Source organism: Pelodiscus sinensis, chromosome 20, assembly GCF_049634645.1.
Source record: "Pelodiscus sinensis isolate JC-2024 chromosome 20, ASM4963464v1, whole genome shotgun sequence".
Classification (NCBI taxonomy): domain Eukaryota; kingdom Metazoa; phylum Chordata; order Testudines; family Trionychidae; genus Pelodiscus; species Pelodiscus sinensis.
The window spans coordinates 9890906-9916140 of NC_134730.1; the positions used below are offsets into that span (position 1 = coordinate 9890906).

The 25235-nt window shown below is 45.8% G+C and overlaps 1 protein-coding gene across 3 annotated transcripts; it reads left to right on the plus strand.

The window, feature by feature from the left end:
* The first annotated feature begins 39 nt into the window (after positions 1-39).
* Positions 40-25235, plus strand: LOC142819091 (uncharacterized). 3 transcript variants are annotated; one of them, XM_075903588.1, is made up of 3 exons: positions 40-1679; positions 5311-5699; positions 20493-25235. In XM_075903588.1, exons 1-3 carry the CDS (start codon positions 293-295, stop codon positions 20580-20582), a joined length of 1866 nt encoding a protein of 621 aa, XP_075759703.1. In that variant the 5' UTR covers positions 40-292; the 3' UTR covers positions 20583-25235. The 3 variants fall into 3 exon arrangements, 2 of the variants coding, with proteins under 2 accessions (XP_075759703.1, XP_075759702.1); XR_012896799.1 differs by lacking the exon at positions 20493-25235 and adding an exon at positions 10445-10866 and having other exon boundaries at positions 44-1679; positions 5311-10128; XM_075903587.1 differs by lacking the exon at positions 20493-25235 and having other exon boundaries at positions 44-1679; positions 5311-10866.

Sequence of the window (25235 nt, forward strand, 5' to 3'; positions counted from 1 at the left end):
GCGCCTACGTGGGGTGATGCGTGCCGTACACATGCGTAATAGCGGGACGGCCCGGACACGATCACGCCACACGTCATCCTTGCCATGCGCACACTCAGGGAGCGTCCGTCGCCTCTCGCGCCGTTGGTGCGCATGTGCAGTGCCAAGATGCGGTGGCGCTGGGTATGGGTAAGGGATGGGTAAATCCCAGGCTGGCAACTAGGCGGCTGCCCCGGCCCCGCCCCCGCCCCGCGGCTGCTTCTCACCCTCCCTCCCCTCGGATTCCAGGGGCCGGCACCTGAGGCAGCAGCAGATGCTGCAGCAGCGTCACGGCAACCAGGTGTGGGGCCTGCCCCGCGGGGCCCGCTGCCCCTCGGCTTGGGCCCCGTCGCAGGGCCGATGCCGGCCGCCGTGGCCAGTGGCTCACAGGAAGAGGGCTCACAGGCTGGGGCGGCCAGGGATGCCGGCCTCCCCCAAGGCGAAGGCAGCAGGTGGGAGCTCGGCATCGGGCCCTAAGGACAAGGAGGCTGGAGGGGCAGATCCCAAGATGGCTGGTGGGAATGTGGTGGGCCCCACAGTGATGGCAGCCAATGGGAGTGGGGTAATGATGGGGGCAGCCCCGACCCCCACGGCGAAGGCAGCTGGTGGGAGCGTGATGACAGCGCCAGCCTCAGGCCCCCCAGCAAAGGCAGCTGGTGGGAGCGTGATGACAGCGCCAGCCTCAGGCCCCCCAGCAAAGGCAGCTGGTGGGAGCGTGATGACCGTGCCAGACCTGGGCCCCACAGTGAAGGCGGTTGGCGGGAGCGTGATAATGGTGCCTGACCCGGGCCCCATGGTGAAGGTGGCTGGTGGGAGTGTGGAGGAGCCAATGGTGCTGGCTTTAGGTCTTATGGCAAAGGTAGCTGAAAGGAGCACAGCAGCAATGACAGTGAAGTTGGCCAGTGAGGCATTGACAGTGATGCCGACAGCAGCAACCTCATGCCCTGTGGGGAAGCCAACCACAGTGACCTCAGGCCCTGCGACAGTGTTGGCAGCCTCAAGGCCCCTGGCAATGGGTCCTTTAGCAAAGTTGGCCAATGAGACAATTCAGTCTACCTCTTTTGGGTCACAGGAAGCCACCTTATTGCCAAAAGTCAACAGTGGGATACTTGTATCTACAGTGAAGTCCAACAGTAGCAGCATGTTGGCTTTCAAGGATCCTCTGGCTTCAATAGCCACAAAGAGGCAGAGCAACAACAATGTCCCTATGTGTGGGACTCCATCAGCCAAGCACCTCAAGTTGCCTGGGCCTGATGACAACCATAGTCCAGCCCTTTTGGAAGCCTTCAAGGCTGTAATAGCAGCTGGTGGAAGCAGCTGGCTTGACCCTGCAGCAGTGGCTGCAGTGAGAACAGAACTACAAGTGGAATGTTCTTTAGAGGAGGACCTAGGAAGTGGGAGCAGAGACACAAGTGCCAAGAGCAGTGAACCAGAGCAACTCACCTGGACCCCCACCCTACTTGTGACAAAACGCAAGAGAAAGAAGAAACCTATTAGCCAAGAGCGCACAACCTTTGTGACTCTTGTGCCATGCACAGAAAATAGGATAAAGGAGCCTAAACCTAATTCCCTGAGATCACAGGATCAAGCAGAGGCCTGCAATGTGAAGCCCATATTGTCTTTTTTCCCACCAGAGTCCCCCATTAAAAGCATGGTACCAGGTGAGTGGAGTGGAAGGATTTGCCACCTATGAAGTTCTATAATGCATTCCACAGCCACACAAGATGTAGAAGACTGTTGGTTCCAGGATATGGTGCTTTATCTTGAGAGGTAGTCTGAAGAGGAAATTGGGGGAGAGGGAGAAATCATTTGTGCATTTTTTTTTTCTGCCATGCCACTTTATTATGTATTGGGGGGGGGGGGGGGGACTAAAAAGAGATTGATATTCACATAGTGATAAGTAGAAACGATTCTGTAGTTTTATGCAACTCTCTGCTTCTCTTAGAAGACTGTGGGTGATTAGAAAAAAATAACAGTAGGACATTTGAGAGACCAAGCAACAAAAACCTTAATTAACTGAGAAATGGGGGGAGGGGTATTTTTATTCAGACTGGTTAATATTCCTTGTTAACACTCTTATTTAACAGAGACATCTGAAACTCCACTAGGAAAAAATATACATCTTACATTATGGACTGAGGGAATTCCAAGTTCACATCTGAAATCTTTCAGGAGTCTTCCAACAAAAGCAGGAAACATCTTGCACACTGCTGAATCTTCCTCCTTCCATCCCACTGCACCTCTTCCCCATCTCCACATAGGCACTTCAATCTTCCTCTGTTCTTATTATTTTTCTTTGGTAAAGATTCTTCTTTTTTGCTTACATGACTGGGGTACTTTGGTGAATGCAGGCTCTATTGTAACCGTATTAGTGTTACCATCAAAGCAAGTGAGTGGCAGGAAAGATGTTGATGGGATTAAGCAGTAATTAAATATAGGTCTGGCACCCTTGGGAAATGACTGATCTTGGGTGAGGGGTTTTGTTGGACCAGGGGAGGTCATTTCTGCCCCCCTGTCATTGGCTCCTCCAGCCATGGCCAGCCCACTGTGCTTCCCGGCCCTGCTGGGCATCCCCGCTGCTGGCAGCTTGCTGTCCTTCATGGCTCTCAGCCACCAGCCCTCCGCAGGGATTCTCTGGTCATGGAACAGTGGTGATTCTACTGGACTACAGATGTTGCCAGACCAGAGTCTCGGTTTAGAGAGGTGCATCCTGTAACAGAAATTCTTACTCAGTTTGGGTTTGGAGGTGCAGGAAATGGAAAAGAAGCTGTGCTATGAGCTGGAGGCTTCTTGTACACAATACCATTGTAGCAGTGTCGGTCCCAGGAAATTCAAGAAACTCTCTCATCAACAGAAGTTGGTTTAATAAAAGACAGTATGTCACTCACCTTGTGTCTTTGGAGTTTAATTGACTTTCAGTGAATGAAGCAATGGCAAGGAACCATAGGTAGGCTGTGCACTGCAGCTGATTCAGAATGTAAAGGTAGTGGTGAAAGAGACAAACAAAGAAATCTAATATCCTGTGAATATATCCTAATCTAGGGGACAGTAGGCCTTTTCCCAGTTGCTCCTTTGGAAAAAAATTAATGTACTTGAAACCATCTTAATGCTAAAATAAAATTATGCCTTTTCCCTGTTTGATTTTCCAGTATTTTCTTTTGTTTTCTTTCCTTAGGTTATGTGACTTGGTCTTTCTCTAATGTTTGATTTCAATCAGGAAATGTGGAAAGGATGTAGAGATGGGAATTGATCTATTCAGTTGGCTAGCTTACCTGCTACCTGGCTAGGGCAGGATTGTTCCCTACAAGACTTTTCTCCAGTGCTGTGTCTCTGTTGATGGAGTTTCCACTTCCCTGTCACACAGCATAGTATATGTTGCTACCAGAAAGTACTTTCTTGTATTCAGCCTACTTTTTTTAAAATCTTTGTTCCATTCATTTCTGTTAATTATTGCTTGAATTGAAAGAGTACCCAGAGGCCTCAGTGAAGATTGGGTCCTTGTTCTGATTCATGGTGCACATCTTCATGCAAGAATATAGTCATTCTTTTGAAGTATTCACAGTGCCCATGTACTACAGCAAGTTATTTGCTTTCTTTAGTATTATATCTTTCACATATTTGAATTGCTGCTTCTTGGTTGAATACCTCTTGTTGTGACTGAAGGGTGCTATCTGTGGTTGGCTGGATTGTTTCCTTCCTTTATTATGCATTAGAATGTTTATCTGGCATTTCTTGTGTCTTAATTTTTTATTTCTGGAAATGAAAATGAAAATGTATATGACTTATTTAAATCATTGCTCTGGGGATGAGGGGTTCAATATGCAGGCTGCCCCTAAGAGAGAGGGTGATCCCAGCCCTCTCTCATTGCAGCAGCTTGAGGCCAGGTGAGAAGCATCTGTCCATGGCTGCTGCAGTTCTAGCTGGCACAGCTGGTAGAGGGAGCATGACCTCTGTGCTGGGCAGATTGAGGTTCATCTGCCCCCTGCACTCCCAGGCAGAATGAGGAATACAGCAAACTACTGTTCCAGTTCCCATCTCTGGGCCCTTGTTGCTCTGCTATGGTCATTATACAGTATAACTGTCTCTGATTTTCATCCCATATCCCCTGCTGCCCCCATGTGGTCATTATATAGCAGAGCCTTCCCTTTGCATTTTGAGAGAAGCAGTCCCATTTTCCTGGCACAGCCAAACCTTTACCTTGCTTTAAGAAACCGGCCAATGGGATTGTGCTGGGAGTGGGGACAGCGTATGAAGCCTCTCTTCCCCCACCCTCTGGGCTCACAGCTGAGGCTCTTTTCTCTCTTCCCCCATGCTCCCCCTCCCCCCTTCTCCTCCCCCATCCATGTGACAGATCCAGCAGTGCTGCAAGCCATATTTTTTTTCCCAGCCCTTCTTTAGGTAAAAAAAGCAGCTCGAAGTCGCAAATGACTTTCCCAAAGTGGGCCCATAGCCCCCTTTGAGATAAACTGATTTAGGAAGAGTTCTTGGACAGACACAAACTCTCTGAAATATATAGTAGATTAGTTTTTCCTAAGTGTTTTTTCTTTTTTCTGTTTTAGATTACCTTTGTTGCTTCCTAGTTTCTGTGTCTTGCTCTCCCAAATGCTACTCACTTTCCTCTTGTCCATGTATCCAGTTGTCCCTCTTCCAATTCTTGTTTGTCTTGTGATCAGAATTGGAACAGGACAGGAGTATTGATAGGCAGAGTGTAATTTGGGAGTGAGTGATTGAGAGACTGCTGCAGTGCTATTTCAGTAGGACTCTGTCCTGCACGTATGCTCATTGTGAAAGTATACAAGGAATTAACAGAGAAAAGCAGGAATGTTATATGAAAATCTTTTTGAACTTGTGATGTAAAGAAAATCAGTTGAATGACCTATAGAGTTTAATAGCCTAAACAACATAATGTGAAGAATCATGAAGGCAACCCCGATACCACCCTCTAAAACAAATTGACACCATGCATGTCTTTATAGGAAAGACGCATGATAAAAGGAATAGGCTTAGGATTTATTTAAAATGCTACCTGTGAAGGATGGTTCTGTAGAATTTGTTTTGAGCTTTAAGGGAAGTAAGGTACAACTTCAAGTATATATCTGCTAAGGGAAATCAGCCTGCTTGTCCTGGAGTTGTTCTTCACTCTTTTCTTAGTTATAGGTTGGTACTTGAAAAATCCACATTTGTTAGTTTGGATCTTTATAGTTTTCAGTCCACTAGGACTGATGTTCCTGGGGTATGAGACATAGACCTTACAGGGTCTGTAAAATGATTAATTGTATATTTTATTTTTAGGTGGTGGTTACTTTATGCAAGCTGAACCAAAGGAAATATGGATTTGCGGCCATTCTGTGATTTTGGTGACAAAGAGGAGGGCAAGCACTCACCCACATGGGCTGCAGTTGGGTTACCCAAGTTCAAGTGCATTTTTGTACTGGCATGGCATACAGGCAATGCTGTGGGATCAGCTTTTGCCTCTTCTTCATGAAATTTATTGTCTCAGATCTTTTCCATCCATTATAGTAATTCATCTTGGGGAAAATGATCTGATGCAACACAGCAGTATGTCACTCGTTGTCAAAATGAAGAATGACTTGGGCATCCTTAGAAGGGCCTTTCCTGATACCTATATAATTTGGTCTTCACTGTTGCCAAGGCGTTTTTGGAAAGGAGCTGAAAAACCAGTAAGTATAGAAAAGTCACGGAAAGGGATTAACAGGGAAATGTCCCGTTATTGTGGTGAAAATGGCATAATGTTTTTGAAACATGATTTAATTACTTACGATAAGCCAAACATGTTCCTGCCTGACGTAGATGACCTGTCTGATGTAGGAGCTGATGTTTTTACAGCAGACCTGAAAGGGGCCCTACATTCCTGCTTGGGCTTTGGTAAAGACTAATCTGCTTTTGCTGGGGAAATGAACTTGTCAGAACTATTCCATGATATCCCATCTGTGCACAGAAGTCTAAGTTTTGGGAAGTAGGGAGAGAGATGCTCATACTAGTTGAAATTAAAACCTCGTTGCTTGGAACTGTTAGGAAGGAATATTTTGCAGTTACCTGCACATCCCATTGTCCTTAGCAAGTTCTAGATATGGAGGAAATTGAAGTGGGTTTGGGCTACCTACCCCTGTTCTTTCACAGAAGACACTAGTAATTACGGAGTTACTGCCTCCCTTGTTTAGAGGGGAGACTGAACAGAAAACCTCATGAACAAGTTAATATATCCTCATTGTGCTGATTATACTGTTCATTTTGATCCCTCATAGCTGTGTTCTTGTAGATAAGTTGTAATTAAGGATGTTAAGAGGCAGATAATTGACTAATCGTGTAGTCAATACAATTTGTATTGACTACACGATTAGTCAATAAGGGGAGGTGCTCTGTCCCGGATTGCGCTGGTCTAAGAGCCTGGCTCTTCCTACGTTTAAAATGCAGAGCTGCAGCAGGGATAGCTCACAGACCTCGTGCAAGCCAGGACTGAAGAGTTTTGGCTTACGCCACTCCGGGAATGCTGCGGCTCTGCATTTTAAATATAGTAAGAACCAGGCAGCTCTTACTACATTTAAAATGCAGAGCTGCAGCCGTCCTGGACTGGCACAAGCTGGGACTGAGCTGGGTTTGTTGGCTTCTGGAGCAGCCTCTGCCCACGGCCAGTCCGGACCACTACAGATAGGGGCTGCTTTGTGGCAGCAGCCCCTGTCCATTGTGTGTGTGGTGGGGGGGGGGAAGCTTAGGCAGCTCCCTGAGAAAAGGGGATGCTGCAGAGCAGCCTCTGCCCCACCTCAGCCCACCATGGTGGAGAGAGGGCACGCGGCACCGTGGAGAGAGTGTTGGGGGGAAACTGGCTTTTAAGCTGATTTACCCCCAACACCGGCTCCTGTTCTCTTCCCTCCTTGTTGCCTCTGATACAAAGACAGCAAGGGTGGTGAAGCAAGAAGTTGAGTACTTGATTCAACTACTTGCTTACATCTTGAGCTGTAATGCAGGATTCATGAATGTAAGAGGACTCGTTCACATGTTTCCAACTTAAATTAGATGTGTGAGTAATAAAACTTTATTGGAGGTGTGTTATATATACAAATACACACACCCCATAATACATTTTAAATGTAAGTGAATAGCGTGGTGTGTAGTCTTTTATGCTTTGGTATAATAGACTGTTATTGTTGGAAAGTTATGGACATTAGCAGGGCTTGCCGAGTGGTGGTGAGCCCTGCTTGCCAGCCACACGGTTCCGCACTCTGCGCTGGCTCTTCCAGGGTGTAATCTACTCGCCACGGGCAAGTAGAGTACATTGTTTGTCGAGCCCTGAACATTAGAGCTCTGACTAAACAAACTTTCCACACACCCAGTAGTACTTGCATTCATAGAAACAGAGAGCTAGAAGGGACTTCCAGGGGTCATCAAGTCTTGCCCTCTGAGCTTAGGCAGGACCAAGTAAGACTAAATCATCCCTTTATTCTTAAAACCCTTACACAGCATTCCTTGGAAGACTATTCCCATCCTTTAACTACCCTTCTGGCTAGAAAGCTTTTCCTAAAATCTAACTTAAATCTACTTTGCTGCAGATAAGGCCCATTATTCAGTCTTTTCTTCAGTGAACACAGAGAACAATGTAATCACAATCTTCTTTATAATAGTCCTTAACTTCATTGAGGGCTGTTATCCGATCCTCTCTCCTCCCCCCCATTCTCTTTTCTCAAGACTAAAGGTGCCTAAGTCTTCTCCCTGCCCAATGTGTCATATTTTCTAAATTGTATAATTTTTGTTCTCCTCTGGACTCTTTTCTAGTTACCCACATCTTTCCTGAAGTGTGACACTTAGAACTGGATGCCATATTCTGGTAAAGGTCTCATTAGTGCTGAGTACAGCAGGACAATTACCTGCTATGTCTTATATATGATGTTTCTATTAATAGTCTCCAGGATAATGTTAGACTTTTTCTCAATTATATAATCCTTTTGACTTCTATGCTCCATTTCAACCCCTGTATCCTTTTCAGCAGTCAGTCAGGCCTTGTGCATTTGATGTTTCCTTCCTAAGTGTAGCACTTTGCATTTATCTTTACTGAATTGCATCTTGTTGATTTCAGACCAGCTTTTCAATTTCTCACAGTTGCTTTGAATTCTAATACTGCCCTCTATGCATCACCTCCCAGTATGATGTGGTCTGCAAATGCTATAAGCATGCTCTTCACACCATTATTCATGTTGTTAATGAAGACAGTGAACAGTACCAGACCCCACTAGATTAATCTCAACCATCTTGACAGTATACCACTAAAAACTACTTTTTGAGCACGATCTTTCAGCTGGCTGTGTGCTCACCTTGGTAATTTCATCTAGACCACATTTACCTATTTTGCTTACGAGTGTCATGTAGGTCTGTCAAAAGCCTTACTAAAAATCAGGGTCTGTCATGTCTACTGCTTCTTCCTATCCAAGAGGCCTGTCAAAGAAGGAAATTAGATTAATTTCACATGATTTACTATTCTTTATAATCCTGCTATCCTCTAGGTGCTTACAAATTGATCAATTAATAATTTGTTCTGTTATCTTTCCATGTATCAAAGTTAGGCTGACTGATTTATAATTCCCTGGGTCCTCTTTGTTCCCATTTAAAAAGACCTTCTCCAGTCTACAGGGTATTCATGCAGCATCCATGAGTTCTTGAAGATATTTGCTTATGGTTACAAGGCTGCTTCAGCTAGTTTCAAAAGTAAAATAGGATGAATTTCATTGGTCCTGATAACTTGAATACATCTGATTTATCTTAATGTTCTTCAATACATTTAACTTATCTAAATGTTCTTCCCTGTTTTGACTTGCATTCTTTTTCTTGTTGTTAATATTGTGACCAGATATTCAACATCATTCACCTTTTTAATGAAGACTGACGTGAAGTAGGCCTTCTTGATGTCATGAGTCATTAGCACTGCTACTTTGCTAAGTAGGGGATCTACACATTCTTTTGAATGCTCCTGCCATCTGAAGAAGTAGGTTGTGCCCACAAAAGCTCATGATATCATCTACATGTTTTGTTAGCCTTTAAGGTGCTAATAGACTATTAGTTTGTAACAGGAAAAACATAAACAACAAACTCAGCTACCCCTCTGATTCTTTTGTTTTGTTCATGATTAATTTTGTGTTAAACACTAACAAATACATAGAGCTGAAAAGTATTGTTTATCCATCTCTGATTTGAGTCAAATTTTCCATTTGGTGTCTGACTAGCAATTGGACACTGATTTTTGACACTGATTCTGTAGCTTGCTGTGCAATAGAGATTTTTTCCAAAGTGGGCTTCCTCACTATCAGTTACTCTACATCCTGTAGGCTATTAATTTCCAGCTATATTGAAGTACTCTATTTTTCAGCACACTACTGGGTTGGATGCTGACCTGCTGTTTGGCCTTGGGCAAGTAACTTATCTCTTGTTCTGCATCTTCCCATTTTGTAATCCCATTTTGAATTTATCCATGTACCTACCTCAAGGGGTATGTTAAAGTTATTAAGTGCTCAGTAGTTGCTGATGTTATCTTGTACATCTATGTAAGAACACATAAAGTACAGGGAATTTTCTCATGGGGGGGAGCAGTTAGCAACTTTGTTTTGAGATCATTGATATCAATAGTAGAGTTGACTGTTGAAATCCCTCCAATTTTTATCTTTGTTAACTATAAGTCATCACTGAGAGGGATCAGAATAATACTGATGGTATACTGACCAAAACACATGTATATATTTTGTTTATTAAATGGCTTATACTGAGAGGTCATCAGACTGGGAGTGACAGTAAGTCCAATTTCTTAAGGTGAAAGATCTGATATGGTCTAGGACAGGGGTGGGCAATAATTTTTGACCAGGGGCCATTTCAGAAATTTTTTAAGTGGCCCTGGGCTGCCTAAGAAGGGGTGGGGCCAGGACACTTCTGTGCTTCCCCACCCACAGACCCTAATTGGTCTGTGGGTGGGGGAGCACGTCAAGTCTTTGCCCCGCTCCTCTCTACAAGAGAATCGCCAGCTGTTCTGAACAGCTGGCAGTTCCTTCGAGGTGCCTTTACCCTTGGTGGTGGGTGGAGACTGCATGCTTTCCCCCTTCCCGCTCCCAGGTTAGTCAGGGTCTGGGAGCAGGGGGAACATGCGATGTCTGCCCCTGCCCTGCAAGGGAGTGCCACACTTAATCACCTGTCAGCTGCTGCTCAGCCAGCAGTTGACTCTAAGTGCCAAGCCCCTTGCAGGGCAAGGGGAGACTTTGCATGATGCCCCCCAGCCCAGTTGGGTCTGAGAGGCAAGGGGAGCGCACAAAGTCTCCTCCCGCCCTCCTCCCATCGTGCAAGGAGTACATGATGCTTCTAAGCACCATGCACTCCTTGCAGCGCAGGGGCAGGGTGAGAGGAGGCTTTGCATGCTTCTCCCTGCCCCCAGGTCCTAATTGGCCTGGTGGGGAGGAGTGTAAAATCTCTTCTTCTCTCCCCTCTGGAGCACAGTGCTTAGTCAATTGTCAGGTTTGACTCTAAGCACTGCATGCTTCCCCATGCCTAGGTCCTGATTGGCCTAGGGGTGGGGGAGCAGCAGGACCTCCGTGGGCCAGATTAACCCACTTGGTGGGCGAGATCCAGCCCGTAGAGGCCCTTTTGCCCACCCCTGGTCTAAGAGATTTATAGAGTGCCTCCCTTAAGGCGAGCCTATAATAATGCCCAAATCTCCCAAAAGTGGAGAAGTTGGCTGATGACCTCTCAATTGGCAATACATAGCTGTTCATCATTTTTGTAGCTGGAACATGTTTGTAGTATGAAGAACACTGTACCTTTTTTGTATATTAATAAAGCTATGATATTTGTGCTCTTTTCTTCAGAACTGTGGTATATTGTATGCCTGGATGAAGTGCTTACCTGTGTTTAACTTTCTGCAGGGTAGTAAAACCTTGCATTTTGCTTGACCCTTGCATACCAAAAGTTAACATGAAAGGGAGAGCTGTTCCTATTCTGGGGGTCAATTTTTTCTCCCCTCTTTGGTTTCTGTTATAGCACTGACACCATGTCCCTTTTGAGGTCTGTAAGAAACACTCAAATGATGAATTAATTAATATTTAATTTGTCAAACAACTTAGCTTCTCTAGGTATCAAGTGAAACTTCAGAGTAATGCAGAGTAAAACTTTTAATGTAGCAATTTAAACTGCTAATTTTTCTCTATGGCTGTGCCCGGTGTCTCTCTCAATAACGCTTGTAGGCCTAAATATCAGTACTTCATTGTGATTGATGTGGTAAAAGAAATTACCCAGTATTTCTTTGTATATGCTGTGCTAGCCTCTCACTTATTAGCTTTTACCAGGCCTCTCCATTTTTTGTTCTAGCTTTGGCTGGAATTCAAATGTGGAACTGAGATACATTAATTGTTTTGGTGTACCTGTGTATATATACCAAGAGAAATGGGGGTTGTCAAGTTAATTATAGAGTTGGAAGAGACCTCAGGAGGTCATCAAGTCTAGCCCCCTGCCCAAAGCAGGACCAACTCCAACGAAATCAACCCAGCCAGGGCTTTGTCAAGCAGAGACTTAAAAATCTCTAGGGATGGAGATTCCACCACCTCCCTAGGTAACCCATTCCAGTGCTTCCCCACCCTCCTAGTGACATGACTTTTCCTAATATCCAACCTAGACCTCTCCCACTGTAACTGAGATGATTGCTCCTCGTTCTGCCATCTGTCACTACTGTGAACAGCCTTTCTCCATCCTCTTTGGAACCTCCCTTAAGGAAGTTGAAGGCTGCTATCAAATCCCCCTCACGCTTCTCTTTTGCAGACTAAACAAACCCAAATCCCTCAGTCTATCCTCATAGGTCATGCGCTCCAGCCCCATAATCATTTTGGTCACCCTCTGCTGTACCCTCTCCAATGCGTCCACATCCTTTCCATACTGGGGGGCCCAGAACTGGACACACTATTCCAGATGTGCCCTCACCAGAGCCGAATAAAGGGGAATAATCACTTCTCTGTATCTGTGGCAATACTCCTCCTAATGCACCCTAATGTGCCATTAGCCTTCTTGGCGACAAGGGCACACTGTTGACTCATATCCAGCTTCTCATCTACGGTAATCCCCAGGTCCTTTTCTGCAGAACTGCTACTTAGCCATTTGATCCCCAGCCTGTAACAGTGCTTGGGATTCTTCTATCCCAAGTGCAGGACTCTACACTTGTCCTTGTTGAACCTCATCAGATTTCTTTTGGCCCAATCCTCTAATCTGTCCAAGTCACTCGGGACCCTATCCCTGCTCTCCAGCATATCTTCCTCTTCCCCCTAGCTAAGGGTCATCTGCAAACTTGCTGAGGGTGCAATCCATCCCCTCATCCAGGTCATTAATAAAGATGTTGAACAAAACCGGTCCAAGAACAGATCCTTGGGGCACTCTGCTAGAAACCGACCACCAACCTGACATCGAGCCATTGATCACTATCCGTTGGGCCCAACAGTCTAGCCAGTTTTCTGTCCATTTTACAGTCCATGTATCCAATCTATATTCCCTTAGCTTGCTGGCAAAAATATTGTGGGAGACTGTATCAGAAGCTTTTCTAAAATCAAGGGCTACGTCTAGACTGGCATGATCTTCCGCAAATGCTTTTAATGGAAAAGTTTTCCTTTAAAAGCATTTTCGGAAAAGAGCGTCTAGATTGACACGGACGCTTTTCCACAAAAGCACTTTTTGCGGAAAAGCGTCCGTGCTAATCTAGACGCGCTTTTCCACAAAAAAGCCCCCACGGCCACTTTCGCAATTTGGGCTTTTTTGCGCAAAACAATCTGAGCTGTCTACACTGGCCCTTTTGCGCAAAAGGACTTTTGCCTGAACGGGAGCAGCATAGTATTTCCACAAGAAGCACTGACTTCTTATAGTAGGAAGTCAGTGCTTTTGCGGAAATTCAAGCGGCCAAGTTTTTCCGGAAAAGCGGCCAGTCTAGACACAGCCAAGGTATATAACATCCACTGACTTACCCTCGGGGAATCTGATTAGCTTCTACGATGAGGTAACTGGCTCTGGGGATATGGGAAAGTCATGCCTGATTAATCCATGTTGACTGTTCCTGAGCACTTTCTCCTCTTCCAAGTGCTTCAAAATGGATTCCTTGAGGATCCCCTCTATGATTTTTGTGAGGACTGAGGTAAGACTGACTGGTCTGTAGTTCCCTGGATTGTCCTAGTTCCCTTTTTTTAAAGATGGGCACTCCATTTGCCTTTTTCCAATCATCCAGGATCTCTCTCCATCTCCATGAGTTTTCAAAGATAATGGCCAAAGGCTCCGTAATGACATTTGCCAACTCCCTCAGTATCCTCGGATGCATTAAATCCAGCCCCATGAATCTGTGTATGTTTAGCTTTTCTAAATAGTTCCTAACTCGTTCTTTTCCCACCATGGGCTGTCCACTTCCTTCGCATACAGCATTGCCTAATGCAGTAGCCTGAGAGCTGACCTTGTCCGTGAAGACAGGCAAAGAAAGCATTGAGTACTTCAGCTTTTTCCACATCACCTGTGACTAGGTTACCTCCCTCATCCAGTAAGGGCCCCACACCCTCTCTGATCACCCTCTTCTTGCTAACATGCCTCTAGAAATCTTTCTTGTTATCCTTCACATCCCTTGCTAGCTGTAATTCCAATTGCGCTTTCGCCTTCCTTGCTTCTCCACGTGGGAACTAATGATACGGCCAAGAATGACCTTGAGCAGGTTACTGCGGATTATGTAGCACTGGGAAGAAGGATCCAAGAATTCGGAGCGCAAGTGGTGTTCTCGTCCATCCTCCCTGTTGAAGGGAAAGGACTGGGCAGAGATCGTCGAATTGAGGACGTAAATGCGTGGTTGCGCAGGTGGTGTCGCAAAGAGGGCTTTGGTTTCTTCGACCATGGGACTCTGTTCTGGGCACAAGGATTGTTAGGAAGAGATGGGATCCACCTAACGAAGAGAGGAAGGAGCATCTTCGCGGGCAGGCTTGCAAACCTAGTGAGGAGGGCTTTAAACTAGGTTCGTCGGGGGACAGTGACCAAAACCCTGAGGGGAGTGGGAAAGTCGGATACTGGGAAGAAATGCAGAGAGGAAGGGGCAAGAAAGGAGGACCCCTGTTTCGAATGGAGAAGATAGGGCAATCAACTGGTTACCTGAAGTGTTTGTACACTAATGCGAGAAGCCTGGGCAACAAACAGGAAGGACTGGAGGCCCTATCCCAGTTCAAGAAATATGATTTAATTGGGATAGCAGAGATTTGGTGGGATGACTAGCGTAACTGGAGCGCTGTCATAGAAGGGTATAGACTGTTCAGGAAGAACAGGCAGGGGAGAAAAGGAGGAGGAGTTGCACTATATGTAAGTGCAGCTATGATTGCTCTGAACTCCAGTATAAAGAGGGAGGAAAAACCTGTTGAGAGTCTATGGGTTAAGTTTAAAGGAGCAAACAACAGCATTGATGTTGTGGCTGGTGTCTGCTACAGGCCACCGAATCAGGTGGAAGAGGTAGATGAGGCTTTCTTCGGACAACTGAGCGAAGCTTCCAGATCACAGGCCCTGGTTCTCGCGGGGGACTTTAATCACCCGGACATCTGTTGGGAAACCAATACGGCAGTACACAGGCAATCCAGGAAGTTTTTGGAGAATGTTGGGGATGAATTCTTGACACAAGTGCTGAAGGATCCAACCAGGGGCCGTGCGCAGCTTGACCTTCTGCTCAAAAACAGGGAGGAACTAATAGGGGAAGTAGAGGTGGGTGACAACCTGAGAAGCAGTGATCATGAGATGGTAGATTTCAGGATCCTGACCAAAGGAAGAAAAGAGAGTAGTAAAATACACACCTTGGACTTCAAAAAAGCAGATTTTGACTCCCTCAGAGATCTGATGGGCAGAATCCTCTGGGATGCTAACATGAAGGGGAAAGGAGTCCAGGACAGCTGGCAGTATTTTAAAGAAGCCTTATTGAAGGCACAGAAAGCAATCATCCCGATGCATAGCAAGAGAGGCAAAAATGGTAGGAGACCGGATTGGCTTACAGGGAAAATCCTTGGTGAACTTAAGCACAAAAAGGAAGCTTACGAAAAGTGAAAATTTGGACAAATGACCAGGGAGGAGTTTAAATGTATAGCTCGAGAATGCCATGGGGTTGTCAGGAAGGCGAAAGTGCAAATGGAATTGCGACTGGCTAAGGATGTGAATGACAACAAAGGTTTCTACAGGCATGTTAACAAGAAGAAGGTGATCAGAGAGGGTGTGCGGCCCCTAATAGATGAAGTAGGTAACCTAGTGACAGATGATGTGGGGGAAAGCTGAAGTACTCAATGCTTTCTTTGCCTCTGTATTCATGGACAAGGTCGGCTCCTGGACTTCTGCGCTAAGTGACGCAAGATGGGATGAAGATGGACAGCCCGTGGTGGGCAAAGAACAGGTTAGGAACTATTTAGAAAAGCTAAACATACACAAATCCATGGGTCCGGACTTAATGCATCAGAGGGTACTGAAGGAGTTGGCAAATGTCATTGAGGAGCCTTTGGCTATTATCTTTGAAAAGTCGTGGAGATCGGGAGAAATCCTGGATGATTGGAAAAAGGTAAATGTACTGCCCATCTTCAAAAAAGGGAAGGATAATCCAGGGAACTATAGGCCAGTATATCTTACCTCGGTTCCTGGAAAAATCATGGAAGGGATCCTTAAGGAATCCATTTTGAGGCACATGGATGAGAGGAAAGTGATTAGGAATAATCAGCATGGATTCACAAAGGGCAAGTCGTGCCTGACCAATCTGATTAGCTTCTATGATGAGGTAACTGGCTCGGTGCACATGGGAAAGTCAGTGGATGTGATATACCTTGACTTTAGCAAGGCTTTTGATATGGTCTCCCACAATATTCTTGCCAGCAAGTTAAGGGAATGTGGATTGGATAAATGGACGGTAAGATGGATAGAAAGATGGCTAGAAGGCCGGGCCCAGTGGTTAGTGATCAATGGCTCGATGTCAGGATGGCGGTCGGTTTCTAGCAGAGTGCCCCAAGGTTCGATTCTAGGACCGGTTTTGTTCAATATCTTTATTAATGACCTGGATGATGGAATGGATTGCACCCTCATCAAGTTTGCGGATGACACTAAACTAGGGGGAGAGGTAGATACGCTTAAGGGCAGAGATAGGGTCCAGAGTGACTTAGACAAATTGGAGGATTGGGCCACAAGAAATCTGATGAGGTTCAACAAGGACAAGTGCAGAGTCCTGCACTTAGGACGGAAGAATCCCAAGCATTGTTACAGGATAGGGACCAACCAGCTAAGTAGTAGTTCTGCAGAAAAGGACCTGGGGGTTACAGTGGATGAGAAGCTGGATATGAGTCAACAGTGTGCCCTTGTAGCCAAGAAGGCTAATGGCATATTAGGTTGCATTAGGAGGAGCATTGCCAGCAGATCCAGAGATGTCATTATTCCCCTTTATTTGGCTTTGGTGAGGCCACATCTGGAGTATTGTGTCCAGTTCTGGGCCCCCCCCACTACAAGAAGGATGTGGACGCATTGGAGAGGGTCCAGCAGAGGGCAACCAAATGATTAGGGGACTGGAGCATATGACTTATGAGGAGAGGCTGAGGGACTTGGATCTGTTTAGTCTGCAGAAACGAAGAGTGAGGGGGGATTTGATAGCAGCCTTCAGCTTCCTGAAGGGAGGTTCCAAAGAGGATGGAGAGAGGCAGAACAAGGAGCAATGGTCTCAAGTTGTGGTGGGAGAGGTCCAGGTTGGATATTAGGAAAAACTATTTCACTAGGGCTACGTCTACACTGGCCCCTTTTCCGGAAGGGGCATGTAAATTTCATGAGTCGTAGTAGGGAAATGCGCGGGGGATTTAAATATCCCCCGCGGCATTTAAATAAAAATGTCCGCCGCTTTTTTCCGGCTTTTAAAAAAGCCGGAAAAGAGCGTCTACACTGGCCCCGATCCTCCGGAAAAAGTGCCCTTTTCCGGAGGGTCTTATTCCTACTTTGAAGATGTTGTGGTTGGTATCTGCTATAAACCAGATCAGGTGAATGAGGTATTCCCTTTGAAGTAGGAATAAGACCCTCCGGAAAAGGGCGCTTTTTCCGGAGGATCGGGGCCAGTGTAGACGCTCTTTTCCGGCTTTTTTAAAAGCCGGAAAAAAGCGGCGGACATTTTTATTTAAATGCCGCGGGGGATATTTAAATCCCCCGCGCATTTCCCTACTACGACTCATGAAATTTACATGCCCCTTCTGGAAAAGGGGCCAGTGTAGACGTAGCCGTGGAGGGTAGTGAAGCACTGGAATGGGTTACCTAGGGAAGTAGTGGAGTCTCCATCCCTAGAGGTGTTTAAGTCTCGGCTTGACAAAGTCCTGGCTGGGTTGATTTATTTGGGATTGGTCCTGCCTAGAGAAGGGGGCTAGACTTGATGACCTTCTGAGGTCTCTTCCAGCTCTATGATTCTGTAAGTCCCCCTGCATTTTCGAGCAATATATTTATACTCCTCCCTAGTCATCCGTCCAAACTTCCACTTCTTGTATTCTTCCTTTTTGTGTTTAAGCTCACCAAGGATATCCCCGGTAAGCAAATCTGGTCACCTACCATATTTGCTTTTCTTGCTGCGCGTTGGGATGGTTTCTTCCTGTGCCTTTAATAAGGCTTCTTTAAAATACTGCTAGCTCTCCTGGACTCCTTTCCACTTCATGTAAGCATCCCAGGGAATCCTGCCCATCAGTTCTCTGAAGGAGTCAGTCTGCTGTTCTGAAGTCCAGAGTGTGTATTTTGCTACTCTCCTTTCTTCCTTTGGTCAGGATCCTGAAATCTACCATCTCATGACCACTGTTTCCCAGGTTGTCATCTACCTCTGCTTCCCCTACTAGTTCCTCCCTGTTTGTGAGCAGCAGGTCAAGCTGCACATGGCCCCTGGTTGGATCCTTCAGCACTTGTGCCAAGAAGTTATCCTCAGCATTCTCCAAAAACTTCCAGGATTGTCTGTGTACTGCAGTATTGATCTCCCAACAGATGTCAAGGTGATGAAAGTCCCCCATGAGAAGTAGGGCCTGCGATCTGGAAGCTCCTCTCAGTTGTCTGAAGAAAGCCTAGTCTACCTCATTCACCTGATCTGGTTTATAGCAGATACCAACCACAACATCTCCCCTGTTGCTTCCATCTCTAAACTTAACCATAGACTCTTAACAGTCTTTTCTCCCTATAAATACTGGAACTCCAAGCAATCATAGTGCTCTCTTACATACAATACACCTCCTCCTCATTTTCTCCCCTGCCTGTTCTTCATGAACAGTATATACCCTTCCATGACAATGCTCCAGTCATGGAGTCATCCCACGAAGTCTCTGTTATTCCAATCAAATCATAGTTCTTTTACTGGGTCAGGGCTTCTAATTCTTCCTGTTTGTTTCCCAGGCTTCTTGTATTTGTGTACAAACACCTTTGATAGGGCAATCAACTGGCTATCGTCTCCATTCGAGTCAGGGGTCCTCCTTTTGATTCTTCCTGATGTCCAACTTCCTCACTTAGCTCAGGGCTTTGGTCACCATCCCCCAACAAACTTAGTTTAAAGCCTTCCTCATTAGGTTTGCAAGCCTGCCCATGAAGATGCTCTTTCCTCTCTTGGTTAGGTGGATCCCATCTCTTCCTAACAATCCTTGTGCCTGGAACAGAGTCCTCTGATCAAAGGAAACCAAAGCCCTCTCTCTGACACCACCTGCGCAACCATGCATTTACTTCCTCAATTTGACGATCCCTACCCGGAGCTTTTCCTTCAACCGGAAGGATGGACGAAAACACCACTTGTACTTCACATACCTTGATCCTTCTTCCCAGTGCTACATAATCTGCTGTGACCTGCTCAAGGTCATTCTTGGTCATATCGTTAGTTCCTACATGGAGAGGCAGGAAGGAGTAGCGATCCGAAGGTTTAATCACTTTCAGAAGACTCTTTCACATCCTGAAGGCGAGCTCCCGGTAAGCAGCATGCTTCTCGAGATTGCAGGTCTGGATGGCAGATGGATGACTCAGTCCCTCTTAGGAGGGAGTCCCCAACCACCCCCACCCATCTTCTTTTGGGGGTGGTGGTCATGGAACCCCCATCTCTAGGACTACGCATCCCATGTCTTCCAGTAGATAATGTTCCCTTCTGATTTCTTCCCTGAGAAGTCCCTGCCACAGCATTCTTCGCTGCAGTGCCTGTGGAAAGAGCCTGAAAGTGGCTACTTACCTCTACAGGAATCGGGGAGTCCTGAGCTGGCCTTCTTCTAGAAGTTACATGCTGCCAGTTTTCTTTCTTGTCCTCTACTGCCCTGACTGGTTCTTCAGTCTGCTGTGCCTAGAGAATTAAATGCTGCCTTCTATTGAGGAAGTCTTCATCCTGTCTGATAGAACCGTAGGGTCGATACTTGGGCCTCAAGTCCCCTAATGTTTTCTTTCAAAATGGTGACCAGCTTGCACTTAGTGCAGATGAAATCCCTTCTTTCTTCTGGGAGGAAGACAAACATTGCACATGCTGTGCAGGTAACAACAGCAGACCTATCACTATCCATACCTGCCGTCCTTCTGAGAGATTCCTCAGATGTTGTTCAAAGCCTCCTTGAAGGGCAGGAGTGTAGCAAAAAGATTTTAAAGAATGGCGATTGTATCTCGCCCCCTTCCCAACTCCCTCTCCAAACTCCCTGTTACCAGTCTCTGGTCACTGACTCTCTCCTTTATAAAGACCTGGACTGCCTGATAGCCCCTCCCCCTGATTAAAGCTCACCCAATGAGCAAAGGCTTCTAGATTTCAAACCCTAATTAGAAGCTCACAGCTTCCACCTGCCAGTCACAGCACACACTCCATGGGGTAAGGGGGGGGGGGGAACCAAACAGCCAAACACAAGCTCAGCAAACAGCAAGAAACCCCCAAGCACAAACACACACTACAAGGGTCCTGTATTGGCTTCCTCCTTTACCAGGAGCACTCTCCCTCCAAACTCCCTGGTAGCATTCTCTGTTTGCAACCCTTAGTTTGAAAAGGAACAGAAAAACAAACATGTTCAGTCAGACCATGACCCTAAGAGTCACGGGCAGGGTGGATTGATTTTTAAGTCAAGGCAATTTTAAATCATTGATTTAATCAGGTCACCAAAAGCTAAGACTGACTGTTTTTAGAGTGCATTTGATGTGGAGTAAGCCACATTGAACTCATTGGCATGTCTTGTTTTCTAAAAAAAACAGTATAAATTGCGGTTGCCATGGAAAAGCTTAGTTATGATGAAGTAAAATAGGGAATAGACTTACGGCATCTCCATTTATCAACAGTGGTTATGATGTTCCAATGTAAGGGGCATGTATTATGTAACATAAGAGAAAGACAGGTGGCAACTGACAACTTTAGACTTCTCTTACTGCAGCTTTCTGTAGTGTATACTTGAGTGATAGATTCTAAAGCTAGTTAACTAATTAAGGATTAGCTAACCTAAACTTTTTTTTTCTAGCAACATCCAACACAGCAAAAAGCTTGGGAATTTGCTTGTCACATGGCACTTTTACTAAAAAGGCATAGAATGAAGAGTCTTGAAGAATGATGCATTGCAAAATGAATTATTTATTAACCAGTTGATCCAGTCAGCCATATCCACATCTTTATCCACATATTTTCCTCTCAATAAGTGTTTTTCCTTGTGATGTCTCATTCTCACAACTAGGCCCTGCAGCAGCTTCTTGCCCTGCTTGCACCTGACGCTTTCCTTTTTTACTCCCAGAACAAATTCCTTCAAAATACTCCCAGGCTCTTTCTTATGTCCAGAAGCCATGACAGTTTTTCTGTGTCAAAAGTGTGGGGGAATATAGAAAGCTGTGTGTGTGTGCTGAATAATCTCTTCCCTTTTTCTTTCCAGTCCACCCCGTTGTTCCTTTTTATGCTGCCTCCGTCCTTTCCTACTTATTGCCTCTCTGTCTTTAAGACCATGTCTTAACTAACTCCTTTGCCATGTGTGGTCCAGGTTCACCAGCACAGAACAAAACCAGTCCTATCCAGCTTGTCTCTCTTGGCACATATTACATTCTAGTCTACTGAGAAACAGACATTGAAAGCCTAGAACTTTCAAGAAGCAAGAGCTGGTTGCTAGGCCTGACAGAGTAGAGCCAATTAATTCATTTTTATGAGATTGTAAGTGTATGTGTACCACGTTTGTGATGAGATTTAATTGTAACCGTTTTTAAATAAATCTAATTTTATTGATTTTAAAAAATAAAAAATCCAATTACATTTAAAAAAGGATTTTTTTAAATTTAAATAATTTTTATCTACCCTGATCATGGGAATGATGCTCAGTTGGCTGTCAGGAGGCTCAGAATGTGAAAGTGTAAATGTGTGCACGGTTAACCAATGTGCCCGGGTTCATTGATTAACCTCCATGGTCACACAGAGCCTCCCTTTCTCCTCCATGCGCTGCTGCCCTTGCATCAGAGGCAACAGTGTGGTACGGTAGGTGAGAGCCAATACATGTTTCGAGACTGTTTTTAAGCTGGCTCCCTGTGAGCACCGGTTCCCTCCTGCCCCTCTCCCCCCACTCCACCACTCCCTGTGCTGCTGCCTCTGATACAGAGGCAGTAGCAGCTTGCGAGGTGGGGGGCAAGTCAGTGGGAGCTAGTACATTCATGGAGCCTGCTTAAAAGCCAGCTTCCTACGTGGACTAACTCCCAGGAAACTTCCCCTCCACCTCCGCCCTCCCATGTGTAAACGTGTAATCACTGAAATCTTCAGTGGTTTCATGTTTACCTGAATAAACGCATTTTAACATTATTATTACATTGCTGTCTTTTGCCCCTCCCCAAAGACCAAGCAGAGAATTTAAAAAACAAACTGAATGCAGTGTGATTCCTGCCTCTCTTCACACTGATATAAACCCATGTACCTTCAACTTTAATGGAGTTACTCCTGATTTGCACAGATTTGAAAGGGCAGTTAGAGATGGAAAATTGTTAGGTTTGACCTTTTGCTATGTTTTAGGGCTGGTTCTGACCTCTCAGTAAGATAATAATTAATCCTCTAGCATAGGAAACAAAGGCCTGTGGTGGCTTCAGCTTTCCAGCTCTGGTCTCTGCAATGGTTACATTGTCTTTGGTTTGGATGTATTTAACTTTTAGTGTACATGATGGGGGGCTGCCCAGCTCAATAAAGAGAGGCGAGCACGCACACCACAGGATCATACAATCAGCTCGCCGACCTGGATTCAGAGACACCGGAACCACCAGGCTTGACCTCTTTTGCTATCTCTGTGCAACTCATTGCTTGTGTAAGTGTATGAATGTGTGTGCACATGTGTGAAAGAGTTCCATTCCCTTTTCACTTGATCCAATAGTGGTATTGAATAAATCAGTATAGTATAGCCCTGGGTTGGTCTTCAACGACATTAGGTAACATTAACTGGAGGAGAATGTGGGCAGACCATTAATAGGGTACACATTAGAGGGAAAGGGTGACACCGAGTAGAGTGTGTGTGGATAGCTTTGGAAACCCAATATGTCTGCACCCTCTTCTATGTTTTAAACACAGTGCCACTATTTGGAAAAGGGAAGAGCCCCTGTGAATGCACAGTAGATGGGGAAGGTGGCAAAATTCTCCCCACCCCCTCCTCTGGGCACAGTCTTAAGGGTGTTGACCTGGGGCCCGAGGTGGCGTTTAATCAGGGGCCAGTATGATAGATATAGAAAATACATATCAGAAATACTGTCATTTTTATCATCTGAATTCAAAGGCCAGGGATCGGGCCATAGCAAGGTTGTAGCAAACTTGTTGTGCTTGGCAGGATGCTAAAGCCAATTATAATTCTGAAAATTATGTAAGTGTAGCAAGAGGTGGAAGGGGCAAAGGCGGAAAGGGATATGTGGAAGTCACAAGCACAGGTGGCACGGGGAAGCAGTCAGCAGCTGGCAATCTCTGCCGTTCAGGTGGGGGAAGAAAGGGAACAATCTAAGGAATTGGAAATTCAAGTGGAACGTTTGCAGGAATTGGTGTTAAAGCAGGGGACTTGGGGAGGATGAGCAGCAGTATCCTTGGGATCGGGGACAAGGGTGCCACTCCAATATGAACCCAGGAGTTAGGACAGGGATATATGGTATGACCCGGACCTGGGGTGGCTGCCAGACTGGCCAGGAGCTCAGTCAGCTCCCATGGTGGCTGTGCAATGGTTAACCTTTCAGCATGGCACTCTGGCCTGGGGAAGGGGCCCGGACCTGTAACCACGGTAACCATGCAGGAAATAGCTTTAACCCCTGCCAAAATAACTTCTCTGGTCCAGGGACTAGAGCTGGCCAAGGCAAGCACTTTTTCAAAATGCGCTTATCAGTTTTTGATGGTGATTGAGGATCAAGGAATAAATGCAGAGATTAGGAAGTTGTTGCAGGCAGCATGCACAGTGCTGGGGTGTGATATGGGAATTGCAATGCAGATGCAGGCAGCCAGACGGTGGCATTCCCCATTCAAATTGTGAACCAGCATGGCTCAAGGAGAGGCATTGCAGGAAGTTAGCCACCAGTATGCAGCGGGCTCCCCCATTCCAGGGGAGGCCTCTGATGTCTTTGTGGAGAAAATGGTGTTATCTGGACTTAGCAGGGTGTTATCCAGCCATAGCAAAGAGGAAGTGGTTCCTAGGTCTCTTATCTGTCTGACATTGTAGTTCCCACTGCTGAATTAAGGCCTGTTGCGGCAATGTTGCCTAAAGATGTTCAGATAGCTGTGTGGAGGCAGGGGGAGCCCTTGGATTTATCACATCTCAAGAAAGCAGTGTACCAGGCCACGAGGGTGATTAGGCAGCCCAGGGCAAGAGCTCCCACTCCTGTCATGGACATAGCCCCCCAGCCTCTTGACCTAGGTACCCCCCCATCAGACAGCAGTTGGTTCTGTACACAGTTGTGGATGGCCTTAAAGGACTAGGAGGACCCCATGGATCAGTGCAAAGAGAAAACCATGGATTCCGTAGCACTCTGTTGTTTTCAGCTGGGCTTAAAGCTCCTGATGCTGGGAGGTGATAATGGAGACAAGAAAACAACCTCAGCTTAGAGGGGGACTTGCCTCCTGGATCCACTGGGAGAGGAAGGCACTCAGGGATGGACTGGGGTGGGACCTCTCCAGGTGGATTTGGGAGAGAGGTTGTGGGTGCACCTTTGGGTGGGGGGACAACACAGGAGTGCCCTGGAATATCTGAACTATACTTGATAGCACTGGAGGACACTGGCGCATCCATTTCTCTGCTTCCCTGCCCTGTACTGGGAGTGCCCTTAGGATCCAGGGAACCATTAGGATCCAGGGATTTGACGGCACCCCGGCGCAAGGACAGGTGTTGGGACAATTTGTTACGAGGGTGGGGAATCTTACCCAAAGGTGGCCCTGGATTTATAGCCCAACTCAGGGCCGGCTTTAGGAAGTGCGGGGCCCAATTCGAACCATTTGGGCACTCCCCCCCCCCAAGATTTTTTGTTGAGCCCCAAAAACAAACCACCTACACAACAAACCATAACCACACACAAATATCACATCAGAAGTAGATCTGATCAAAATGTATATCAATATAGTTGAACATTTTCAAAAAAAATGCCATCCTTTATTATGCAAAATTTTACACAAAATTAAATCAGTTGCCTTAAGTGTAGGTCAAATATTTTCAATTGCAAACTATCCAATTATTTCAATAAAGTTTGATTTTTAAAAAGTTACCAGAGAGCGCTGCAGTTTTCTGTTACATTGATTTACTTTCTAAATAGCAAAAATGGAATATTTGTTAAGAAAGTGTCAGTTCTGTGGTCAAATTCCAGTCCTTAGTGATTTCAGCACCAATGATTTCACTAGGTAATATGGTACCTCCCCACCATTGCCTCCTTGCACTGCCCTTCAACACGTTGCCTGCATGTTGAGTCCAAAGTCAGTCTACACAAGATTTTATCAATGATTTTTGCTCAAGCAATCACTGAGACAAGACAAGGACTCTTAATTGATTCTAGTCAGCTCTGCCTTTAAACACTGGGGGTGTGTCTAGACTGGCAAGATTTTGCGCAAAAGCAGGTGCTTTTGCGCAAAATCTTGCTGCCTGTCTACACTGGCCATGAGTATTTGTGCAAGAACACTGACTTTGTACTGTACAAAATCAGTGGTGCTTGCGCAAATCCTTTAACTCTCCTGCTCAGGGATAAGCCCTCTTGCTCAAGTATTCTCGCGCAAGAGGGCCAGTGTAGACAGG